The sequence below is a fragment of the Coloeus monedula genome (genome assembly GCF_965178545.1).
Source record: "Coloeus monedula genome assembly, chromosome: 5".
NCBI lineage: Eukaryota > Metazoa > Chordata > Aves > Passeriformes > Corvidae > Coloeus > Coloeus monedula.
Genome location: NC_138785.1, coordinates 48,997,330 through 49,009,781, shown reverse-complemented (window position 1 = coordinate 49,009,781; position 12,452 = coordinate 48,997,330). Strand labels below are relative to the sequence as shown.

The following is a 12,452-nucleotide window of genomic DNA, read 5'->3' as shown; positions in this document are numbered from 1 at the left end:
TGTCCCTCTTGTCCTGAGGAACCCAGAGCTGGACACAGCACTCCTGATGTGCCTCACCAGGGCTGAGTAGAGGGGCAGGATCAGGTCCCTTGACCTGCTGACAATGCCCTTCCTAACGCAGCCTAGGATACCATTGATCTTCTTGGCCACCATGACACATTGCTGGCTCATGGACAGCTTGTTGTCCACCTGGACCCCCAGGTCCTTCTCCACAGAGCTGCTTCCCAGCAGGTTGACTCCCACCCTGTACTGGTGCCTGGGGTTATTCCTCCCCAGGTGCAGGACCTTGCACTTGCCTTTGTTGAATCATGCAGCTTTTTACACCCTTGGTTTCCTCAATTACTCTCTCAAAAGCAGAGACAGCTCATTAAATGCACTTATCCTCTCAGAGACTTACTATTTTAGTACTACAAAAACTGTTTTATTCCAATTTAGTTTTATACTGATTTCAGTTTGCTGCCCCTTTGACCTCTATGAATACTGTACAGTCAATATCTTTATGGGTTAGGACAATTAATACTACAGTATACTTTAATCTTTTCTTAAAAACCTTCAGATTTGTATTTACATTCAACTGCAAGTTAATATTTATTTCCTGTATAATTGACATTCAGATAATGAAGTATTCCCTTAAAAATATTTTCAGTCACTTTAGCATGGTTCTGTAGTAAACTGAGGCAATACAAAATCAGATTCTCCACCTCTAGGCCTTTCTTGACTGATTTTTTTTTTGTTGTTAGCAGTATTTGTATGCACAGATTTGTATGCACAGCACAGATTTAGGAATGATTTAATTTCATTACTAAATGCCTTTGCATACTTAATCTGACAGTTCATTTATTTCATAGAAATTTCTTCAATGCTTTATCTTATCACAGCTCTAGCTCAGCTGCAAACCAGAAGGAGATCTTTGTCTTAAGAATACGCACATTAATAGCTGAGAGAGCTGGATACACTCAGAACGCCGCTCTAGAGGAGATAACTGCTGTTTCTAGATCAACCTTTATTTCAACTCAAAGGCAAAAAAATTTTAAAAATATATATAAATATATACCTCCTGCCAGCACATCATCATCATTTCATACATCTGCTTACAGGCCAGTTTGGGGCGATACAAGCGATGTCCTTGGCTAACCATTGTTACCACTTCATAGTTGGAGCTTTTTTCAAAGGGCATTTTTCCTTCTGTATATACTTCCCACATGAAAACGCCTGGGGGAAAAAAACAAGAAGAAGAAGAAAGTAACTAACTTCATAAACATATGTGTTTATTTTGAGCCCTGGACTCAGGATTTCTGATGGATAAATAGTTTGAGATCCATATTGTAGACACTGTTCACATGTGTCATCACTGAAGACATCTTATTCTAGTAGCATGGGTTTTAATGAACAACAGCACTAAATGTGTCTGTGGAACTTTATCAATAATAAAACCATGGTAAATGATTTCTCTGAGCTTCTTCTCAGGTGCCTGAATCCTTCCCAATTACCGAAGCTTAACTGCTATTGATAAAACATAAAAAATGCACTTTCTTTCCATGACGAATGTCTTACCAAAGGACCAGACATCTGACTTGCTGCTGAATCGGCTATAGTTAAAGACTTCTGGGGGGCACCATTTCACAGGAAATTTAGCCCCTGAAGAACTTGTGTACTGGTCATCAAGGACATACCTAAAAAAAACCAAACAAACCACACAAAAAAACAACCAACCAACAAACCAACCAACCAAACAAACAAACAAAAAAACAACAACAAAAAAAGGCAGACATTAGTCAGCCTCCAAACCTGCAAATATTAGAAGCTCATATTGCCACCTAACGGCCATGGATGTTAGCATCATGCGATAAAAATAGCTTTCCTGGGGGCAGTACTACAGCTTCAACCATGACTAAGATCATTTTTCATATTACCTCAGAGTCCTTTCTTGTGATTTATTAGCTATACAACACAGGTCTACGCCACCTGTAAGTTACACATCTCTATTATGAGAGAAAATGAGGCAAAAGCAGAAATTTCATGTTCTGTTTTTCACCAGCCAGTCTGGGTTCAGATGTCAGGGGACATAGAAGTTCAGCAACACAGAGATGTGGCGAAAGTCAAACCACGGTGCTTTAACACCTTTCTTGGAAGAGCTGCTCCCACCACTGCCTCACCAACACATCACCCACGCAGGTGCTAACAAGGGCAGGAAATTAACACCCCTCCAGATCTCAGTATCTAACCGGCTACCACAAGCATCTCCCAGCCCTTCAGCTAGCATGATGCAACTCTGAACCATCTATCCCAAGAGAATCCCAAACTCACTGAACAGCCTCTTTCTAACACCTATTCACCAAAATACAGATTAACTATTATCTCTGAAGCAGCTCTGCTCTCTGAAACACAAGCTCCAATATGTCTTTTTTAAAATGAGTAAGGAAATCAACTCATGACCACAGAACAAGCAAGCATTAAAGGCACTAGAAAAGAAAAAGGCAAAAAAAAACCCCACCAAAGGCTGTTCCCTATAGGGGTCAAAAAAGATCATTTTTGTATGCAATTTTGCTTGGTCTGTGTTGCCTTTGGGCTAAGTACAAGGGTTAGGTGAATTTTTCCAAATCTCCATAAATACATTTGCACACTCACACATACCTTGTCATTCCAAAATCTGAGACTTTGACCACTCCTGAGTCACTCACCAAGCAGTTCCTGGCAGCCTGCAAGGGGAATGGTTAGAGCTGGATGAAAAACTTGGAGTCACTTGCAGACAAATTACAGCAATCGAATCAGGTCTTTGTATTCATTGCTTAGCAAGTTAAACCATTTACGAAGTTCAGTGGTATATTCTCATTATAAAAAGTACATGTGCATCTACTCTTGACAGTACCATTTTGACAACTATACTACTGTGTAAAAAATCACCAGAAAAAAATTATCGTCTCAAGGGATTAATGTGTGGTGAAAATGGCATCAATACAGAACGGAGATAAGCTATTATATCAGCACAAACTGCTACTGTTTATAAAAATTTCAGAGAGATTTTAATCCATTTTCTTGGGAGAGAAAAACTTCTCATCATTTTCTGTACAGAGCAGTTTTAGAGACTTGATTAGACCCTAAAGAGCCAACTTCATCCACTCAATTTTCTGCAAGAACAGAAGCAGTTGTAAACAAACAGGCTGGTTCAAAAAGGAATAGGTACGTTCAAAACCAAAAATTTCAAAGAGGAGTGTATTGCCTAATGGGAAGTTACCAGGTCTCTGTGGATAAAGCTGTTTCTCTCCAGGTACTCCATTCCCTCACATACATCTTGGCACATAGTAAGCAGAGTGTCTTTACTCAAAACTCCCCGTTTTTGTCTCAGGTAATTGAGAAGGCAGCCATGCTCCATGAACTCTGTCACGATGTAAATGGGCCTCTGTTGTGTGCACACACCATACAGCTGAACTAGTTTAGGATGTGTTAGCTTCCTGAAAAGATTGAGATCATGCTGTTAGTACTTCCTCCACCCAGTGCTAGTTCTCCACCACACAAAACTGCAGAAATACCACCTCCCCCAGTGTTTATTTATAATCAGAATACAGCATCAGAGGCCTAGGACTGGAAATCAAAGTGCCAAGCACAGAACTCACATCATTACTTTAGCTTCTTCAATGAAATCCTCTTCATACATCGCACCTTCCCGAATTGCCTTGATGGCCACTTTGTACTGCGCCCTCCACTTGCCAAGGCGCACCACGCCGAACAGACCGCTGCCCAGCTCTCTCATGAATGTCAGTTCTGCGGGATTAATTTCCCACTTCTCTATAAAACAAAACAAATTAACAAAGAGTTAAGGAACCTACTGAGCTGGTAGAGGATAAGGAAGAGGAAAGGGAAACTAGATTAGTAGCAAATTAAGGAATTTAGGTAGAAAATGTCTTAGAATCAACTTGAAATCTGAAGACTTCCAGACCTCACAAAACAAACTTTTAGGTATATGTGACCTTTACGCAACTCCTGACTCACACAGACGTCAAAATTCAAACTTTCCTGAGGCCAGTAGTTACATACTGATACTATCAAGATTTGATTTCAACAAAATGCCACCACAGAAAGTTGTGCCAATGAATAGAAGTTGCTCACACCACCTGGTATGCCATGCTTGAAAAATGGCTATTACAAATTTATATTTTAAAAAAGTAACCCCTCAACAAAGATCAAAGGGTCAAATTTGAGTCAGAAGTCTGGAGACTAATGAAGGAGCTAAAGGCACAGCTCACTAATAAGGCAGAGCTCAGGGTATCCATGGCAGAAAGCATGAAGGAAAATACCAAATTCCCCTGGAGCACCTGTGACACATTCTGCCTCTCTTCACTGCTGTCCCTGGCACTACACACCCTGGCACACCAGCAGCTGTGGTGCCTTTGCACACTGATACTCTGTGCAAGGGTCTTGAAAGTACTACTACTACGACCAGTGTTTAAGTTCACATAGCCAATCACAGCACAGAATTATACCTTTTCAAAACTTTTAGAAAGTATTGTAGCATCTTAGCATACATAAAATCATTAGAAAATACATGTGTAGATGAACATAACAGGCAATCACCATAGCTGAATCCTGCCGTTGTTGGTGCTGTTGTCTTCTTTGGGGTCACTGGGTAACGCAGCCTGGTAACGAGACCTGAGGTTCAATGATAATTCAAGAGACACAGTTTACTTCTGAAACAGCACCAGGCAGCAACTCAGCCTCTTGTTCACTGCAGACTCCAAGTAAAAATATGTCCAAAAATCAGTTATAATAAATGAAAAGTGGGGGTATGTTTTTGGGGTGTATTTTCCAGAATGTCATCAGAAAATGCTGGGCCATCTGAGTTTGATGTGAAGATCTGGAAACTGCGGCTCATGAGAGAGATTTATGCACAGACCAGACTTGAAAAAAAGAAGTATTAGTATCTGTGCCTTGAACCCAATTCCTATACTCTCTCCATTCCATCATACAGTGGGCAGACACCAGCATCAGCCATCAGCTATGGATCTGGAGTAGGGATTTTCTAAATAACACATTACTGTTCTCCCCAGCTGTTTGCTCTATGGGAAGGTTAGATCATTTCAAGTGGCAGCGACCAGCAGGTAAAAAGCTAGGGCCTGGAGAGTATTCTGGGTACCAACCCTATCCATCTGCTGTGGGTTACAGGCAGCTGATAGAAGCACTATGTGGAGCTAAGTAAGCAATTTTTCCTGACTTGATACAGCTACTCTTCTGTTACTCCGGGCACAGTAAGATTTTATACTACATATATATATATATGTGGTGTGTGTATATATATATGTACACACAAAACCTTTCAAATTATTGTCCATATTGAAATACCATGAAACCGCAGTTCATGACTTCTCTGGAAAGGAAGGATCCACAACCCCCTCAAAAGTTTCATTAAATCATTAAAATGTCCCAAACCCCTTTTCAAATCAACCTTAAGTGACAGAAAGAATCCAATCTGTCTACCTGCTGCGTTATGGCTGTGATATTCAATTATTTCTGGAATGGAGTTAAAGACATGTTTTTCTGCGAGGTAGTACTGTTTTGGGGACGTCACTGTTTCTTTTATATGGTAGTGTCTTATTCCTGATGAACCTTCCCTGGAAAAATAATAACAATAACAATTAGTAATAATATCATGCCATTTATTGTGAATTTTTTAAGAGGAACACATTGACAAGGAAAGGTAAACTGAAAGGGCCAGCACTACACTGAAAGGTGCCCAGTACTACACGCTTTGGGAATAGCTTGAATATCAAACATCCTAAGTACTGGCAACTTGCCTTCATCTCAGTGCTCAAACCAAGTTGAAGATTAACCCAGAAAAGGTTAATTTTCAGCCCAGCTCACACATGTGGACACAAATGCAGGCTGGCAGGAGAGAAGAGACCAAATGGGGTGGGAAGGCAAAACCTTTTTTGAGTGGGGGTTAAGGTCTACACTGGATTAAACCAAATGGGACCTAACCATGGAGTTGAGTTCATTTCAGTCACCCATCTTTTCTGTCACAGCAGCCCTTGTTTCTTTACTGTACACTCCCCTGGGCTTTCCCCCAGCCAGTGAATTTGGATACGGATACAAAGAGATTCACACAAGACAAGGTGTGCAGAGAAGCCATAGGAACTCACCCTCCAAATTTTGTATAAAGGGAAACAGTATACAGTCCAGGCTGACTGGAGTCTCTCACCACAAAACCACCTTCTTTATCCTAAAACACAAGCACATTGACAGTTTCGTGCAACTGGTTTTAAGCTACATGACTCTTTCACTTGGTTCCAGGATATGAACTTGCCAAAATAAGCCTCTGCTTTAACTAAGAAGGTATTTGAATTTAATTTCACTGTTGATACTGCAAGGGTGGATGTGCTCACCTCATTTCTGAGGAGCTGCTCTGCCTTGCTTCTGTTCAGGTTTCGGCTGTACCACCTGCAACACAACATCAGCAAATAAAACTTCCTCAAGGCGCATGATTTACCTAAAATGCTTTAAGCAAAGTATTATGAAGCTAGAGATTAAATAATTTTATGATAAATGAAGATCAAGAATTGAACCTTTGATAACATGCAAAAATCACTCTCTACTACATTGTTCAGTTATCCCATAAAAAAAAGCCCTGAAACAAATCCAGGGAGATCCCACAAAAGCCCATAAAACTCAGGGAACTGCTGTAAGTTTTGGGAAAACCACTTGTCCAACACACCCAGGCTGATGGCAGTAGTTGCTGTGAAGAGCAGCCCAAGGGGAAGGCTGGCAGCCCTGGGGAAGCAGCTGCCTGCGCACCGGTCAAACCACCCGCGGAGCTGCCTGTCAGACTGCTCTGTCATTCAGTATCTCCATACTTCTGGGCTTCCAGGGAGGACCCACCTAGCAAAGGGGAGGCTGAAATTATGAATTAAGTGTCATGGTTGCACATCTCTGAGATCTGTGCTGCATGGGCAGATTAAAGCAGCCACAGAAGCACCAGCATGCCAGCCAGTCACAGAGAATAATGAAAAAAGGAAAACCAGGCAGTTTGCAAATGGTGAGGTGCAGTTATTTTGAGCTATGCTGGTACGGCAGTAACCAAGCAGGGAAGTGGCACAGCAGCCTTTAATCAGATTCTGCCTGTTCTGGAGATAGTGGTTTCTTGCAGTTGGTACATGACCTGAAGTAACGTTCCCTGGACTGTGCAGTGACTCAGAATTACAGCCCCAAGGTGGTAAAAGCACAAAATGGCTGGACCAGATAAGGCAGTCCAGTTCCTTCCTTCCCTTTCTGTCAGCCCTGCAGCCCCACCCAGAGCAGAGCAGAGCACAGCTCTTAGCAAGAGTTTCTAAGATGAGAAAACAACAAAGAATTCCCTCTAGTCAAGCTAAGGGCAAAATCCCAGATGAAATTCTACCTTCTGTCAAAACATGGCAGTAGGAGCCATATGTAGCTGAGAGTAAAGTTTTGGAGCTACTAATGTAGCTTGGAAAATTGGTTTTATTTACTACTTTCTTACAGCTCCATTTTATCTAAAAGTCATGAAGTATGTCCTAAATTCTCAGGCACAGCAGTTTATGCTGTAATGATGTTTGAGTATCAAGAACAGGTTTGGAGACTATAATGTTAAATTTTACCCTGATGTTCTTCAGTAAGTACTGCCTAATTAAACATCAACTGGAAAACGCATTAAAAAAAAAAAGCTAGACATTTATAGCTGTTAAGCTATATGCATATATCAAAACCTAAAATGCACCAAATCACATATTTTCTTGAAAACTAGAACTTCCAAAATATCCAATCTTTTATGTTTCCTTGGAGTGATTTTCACTGTTTTCTCCCCTACTGTTTACTGCTACGAACTTTGGATAAACATGTGACTTTACTATTAAAACAACATTTAGCACACTTATAATGGGTAAATTTCCTTCAAAGTTTCCCTTTGTCTACCAGAGAATTAAGAGGGGTTTTTTTGTTTTAACAGTGATAGCCTAAATACTACATGCCTGATGGCTGTCTCACTGACTTGACCCTACATGATAAATCCCACCATAATCAAGGAAGAGAATCTGAAAAAATATATGCCTATTTCAGTTGTTTAAGTTTAACCTCTAGGTGCTATCGTATGTGAACAGTTGCTTTCAAAATGCTAAAAACACACCGTCATTCTTGAAGCATTGGTTTCATTTTATGATATCTCAAATTTTAATCAAACATTCACTTACTCATATTGATCAAGGTTGTTGGACTTCTTTCCTGTTACATAGTTGCTTGGAATATATCCTTGTTTTCTAAAAAAATACAGAATATATAATATGGGTGAAAACATGTCAAGAAGACAGTTGTTTCATTCTGCTAATTACCAGAGGTCTCTCAATGTAATTTATTCATTACTGACCCACCCACTCTACTACTGATTATTCAGAAACTAATATTCCACATCAGCAGAAAACATTCACTTTCAGCATCCCTAGAAAAATGTTGTGGGCAGCAGAAGTGTCCAAGAAAACCAGCAGAAGGGGTGAAGGAGAATGAGTAACCCTCTGCTGCTCTGTCACTCTTCTGCACTCAGAAGTCTCAGTCAGTCACGGGAAATATGTCTGGAGCCTGACACAGCCTGATAACTCACAATTACCCATAACATATGGCAACAGGAACCTGATAAATATTGAAATATGAAAACTTTCATCTTTGAAACCGCAGGGAAAATTCTAATACAGGGGATGTGAAGTTGTAGTCATTACAGCATCTCACTGCAATTCTCTCTCAACTTATTCAAAGATTGTCCCTAATGATCCAGCTATTAAATAAAATGATGACTATTCAAGTCTGGAAGTTGGAGTCTGCTGAGCTAAATGTTAACCATATTGCTCCCTAATGACATGTTCCCCAGGGAAGTGGGAATACTATACCAGTCTAGTGAGGTTTTAAAGGATGGCTGGTGCTTTAATTGGGGAATCATAAAATTGGAAAGTAAACATAATTGGAAAGCCTTCCAGTTCTACAGCTCTCTTTGCAATCGGGTTCCACAATCTATCTATCAAGTACTGTACTTTTTAAAATTGGTTTCTGCATGAGAATACATGGATGAGATTTCAGACCCAGGCCTAATGTGGGGTCTAATGCAGTTAATTGTTGACACATAGTCAATATAAACTTCTACAACATGAAAATAGCCTCATGAACTTCATAACAAAGAATAAGGAACTCATTTTTACCCATATTTGTCTCTCGCCTTCCACCAATGAATGTCATTCTTCTCAATCACTGTATATTCTTCACCTTTCTCTAATCTTAAATCATGGTGTTCTGTAGGTTCAAAGTCATACATTGCTACCACTATCTCCTCCTCTTCATTCCCATTTTCTTCAACAGGAACAGGGGGTGGAGGCCTTCGCTGAAAACAATACAACATTATCATCATCCCACCCGGCTCCATTTTTCCACCCCATTCACCCTTACCATCACACCAGCGCATCCTGGAGGCAAAAGCTGGTCTAGTCCTGTGGTGTCCTGGGGGGCAGCTGGGGTACGTGGCAGCAAACCATGCAGTGCTATCTATGGGGTTGGTTTGTGCTGCCCTGCAGCTGCAATTAAAGAGCAAAGCTGGCTGGCATTTGTTTTTTGCCCACATTTCCCACCAGCAGTACAGATACAGCTAATAGATGCAGCTACATTTCAGTGGGTTTTTTTTCACCCTGAGATGCCTGCATGATCCCCATTGATGCACACAGATATAGACCTTTGCTCCAGGATATGGCAAATATTTTGAGAAACGTAAGCTCTTTTTCAAAAAGCAGCAATTATGTATTCAATATTTTAAAGGTTCTACCTACCGCATTTTTTTCTGGCATTGAAGAGGACAATCTCATTACATCTAGAAACAAAGCACAGGAGACGATTTATGCCTATGCATTTAGCTATAATTAAAAACTAAATAAAATGGTTAAATTTCAGATAAGGCTTTAATGTCTTAACAAGCCTTCAGTATGGCTTAGAAATTCAGAAAGCAAAGACAACTCCAATTAAGCTATGGGAAAAATGATTAAATATTCTTGCAAAAACTAAATCAGCCAGCAGGTTACATTGACCACAGATTTGGCAACATCTCTGCCATGCCAGACCATGCCACAAAGAACCCTGAACCAGCCCTCAGATGCAGAAATTAATGAGACATAAAAAAGGCATAGAGATAAAAAAAAGCATAAGAAAATGAAGCAGTGTGCTAGTCATCATGATGACCTAAAAGTCTGTTAGTATTAACATCTGCTCTTTAAAAAAAAAAAAGCCCCTGATTTTTGCTTTGTTAAATAATGCATAACAGTCGTATGTATTTTCTTATTGCATCTCTCAGATCCAAAATTATTTTTCTCCTGCACTGCTTTTTTTAGACATTTAAAAGGCTGAGCTATATGTCATGCTTTTCGTTCTGCTGAATCAGATCAGCCACTGTTTATTCTGCAAGTCTCCTAATGCAACTAAATCCCCTGATCCCCCCCACCGCCTGTGCTGACGTAAGAAATCATCGGGTACCACAGATTTAACTGGGAGATAAGCAATGGCTCAATTTCTTTTTCTACTATGGAATTTTCCTTAAATTGAGGAGTAAATAATTACTAGAGCCTTTGTTGGACAATATTGCAGTGCCTCAGCAGTGCATGCTACAGCACCCACTGTTGAAGCAGCAGCACCTGCAATCTGGATGCTGGAAGATGCAGTGCCTACAGAAGTCACAGCTCATCCAGATTCAGCACAGGGACGTTTACAAACCTCTGAGAAAAGTCAGTCCAGTGTCTGCAAACACATTAAACCTTCCTGTATCATTTTTAGCTTGGTGTAGTAACATGGAATGCAATGCAGTTATTATTCTTTCACATGGATATGCAGAGGTTTTAACAAATAACTGAAGAGCTGGCAAGATTTCTAGCTGAATCTTTTTCACCATAAAGTTTTCTCCTCAGTCTGAGGTAAAAACTTGGTCCAATCAGTTTCAAATGGGAGAAAAAAAAAAAACAAATTCAGCAACTTCAATCATTCCTTTCGGATTTCTCTAAACATTTTTTTTGGCAAGGATGTTCTGCTGGCTTTTCTGGTTTTTTACAGAATACTTAGAAATTAATTTTGACTTACTTAGGCACAGTATCAATGATTGATTCTGCTCTATCAATTTGTGTAACACCCAGGGCATTCAGGTGGGATGACAGAATCATATAAAAAAGCACAAAAATATGCTAGAACAACTTCATATGAAAACATATGTACTTACTGTTTTCAAAAAGACTGTATTTTTCACAGCCGGGTGCTAATTTTTCTGTCTGTCTGCAGCATTGATAAATTCCCTCTGTCCAGAATTTAGGATGATATTTTACCATTATATTGCTGTTGTTCTTTATTTCTAGAAGAAGATAAAGAGCATATATTGAAAGATACAAAAAAAAAAATCTGCAAGAGGGTAATTTTTAGTACACATTACAATATCTTTGACATGAGGCATAATCTTTGCTTGCCCTTACTTTAGCATGGCTTCTCTTGTTGCAAGCTTACATGGAGGTGATACAACAATCACAGAGGATATATTTAGGGTAATAACTTTATTCCAGGGGGGAGTGCCATACTCCCCACCTACACCAACCATCCTAGCAGGGGTTTGGTGCATCAATGAAAGGAGACCCCGCACCATGCGAAGCAGTCAGGCAGCTGTGTAGGCTCTGGGAGCTTTGCCTCCTCATTACTGTTGCACGTGACTCAAATTAATCTACAAACAGTGTTCTGGAGGGAAAGACAGCAGATATTTATTCTGTGGCAAAATTCCTCAGTCCAGACTTTACCAGATGGCTCTTTACCCCATGCAATGGGCTTGCTGAGTTTCAGAGGTCACTCCTTGCCCTCTGATCACCAGTCCAGAAATCATTTCTTATTACTTTACAGACCATCTGTAATTAGTGTGAGCATTTCATGGTGAGAGAGGACATTAAGAGGCTTTACTCACTGTGAAAGCAATTATCTGATCACATCTCAGCAGAGATACCTCCTGTCTTTTTACATCAGCTTAAGGCCCACAATGTTGTCTAGCTACATCCAAACAAAACTTTTCACTGATGCCATCAATTAGCTTGGATAAACTTTTTAACTCATTGTGCAAAAGCAGAGTCAAATTCGGATTGCAGCTGCACTTCACAAAAACAAACTAGATCAGTCTTTGAGGCTCTCAGTACCTGTTATCACACCCTGTGTATGCAAGCAATGAGCTGGCCCAATAAAACGTTAAAATCCGTGAATATAAGCAGCGAAAACTCTACCATTTTATTTTTGTAATTTGTTGTGGGTTGATGCTAGCCAGCAGCTAAGTACACATGCAGGCATTCACCCACTCCCCCAACCCAGTGGGATGGAGGAAAGAATAGAAAGAACAAGAGATAAAAACTTTTGGCTTGAGATAAAGACAGTTTAATAACCAAAAGAGAGAAAAAAACAACCCAGAA

General features: G+C 40.2%; 1 protein-coding gene across 1 annotated transcript in view; it reads right to left on the bottom strand.

Annotated features, from left to right (window-relative positions):
* Positions 1-12,452, bottom strand: part of TEC (tec protein tyrosine kinase) — a 46,421-nt gene that overhangs the window by 2,860 nt on the left and 31,109 nt on the right. The window contains exons 5-17 of the mRNA XM_082281451.1: positions 11,237-11,365; positions 9,807-9,847; positions 9,189-9,367; positions 8,196-8,261; positions 6,378-6,432; positions 6,135-6,214; positions 5,473-5,606; positions 4,573-4,647; positions 3,615-3,786; positions 3,236-3,452; positions 2,635-2,699; positions 1,555-1,673; positions 1,055-1,212 (exon numbers count right to left, since the gene is read on the bottom strand). Coding sequence (XP_082137577.1) covers positions 1,055-1,212; positions 1,555-1,673; positions 2,635-2,699; positions 3,236-3,452; positions 3,615-3,786; positions 4,573-4,647; positions 5,473-5,606; positions 6,135-6,214; positions 6,378-6,432; positions 8,196-8,261; positions 9,189-9,367; positions 9,807-9,847; positions 11,237-11,365 — 1,490 coding nt within the window. The remainder of the gene's footprint in view (positions 1-1,054; positions 1,213-1,554; positions 1,674-2,634; positions 2,700-3,235; positions 3,453-3,614; positions 3,787-4,572; positions 4,648-5,472; positions 5,607-6,134; positions 6,215-6,377; positions 6,433-8,195; positions 8,262-9,188; positions 9,368-9,806; positions 9,848-11,236; positions 11,366-12,452) is intronic.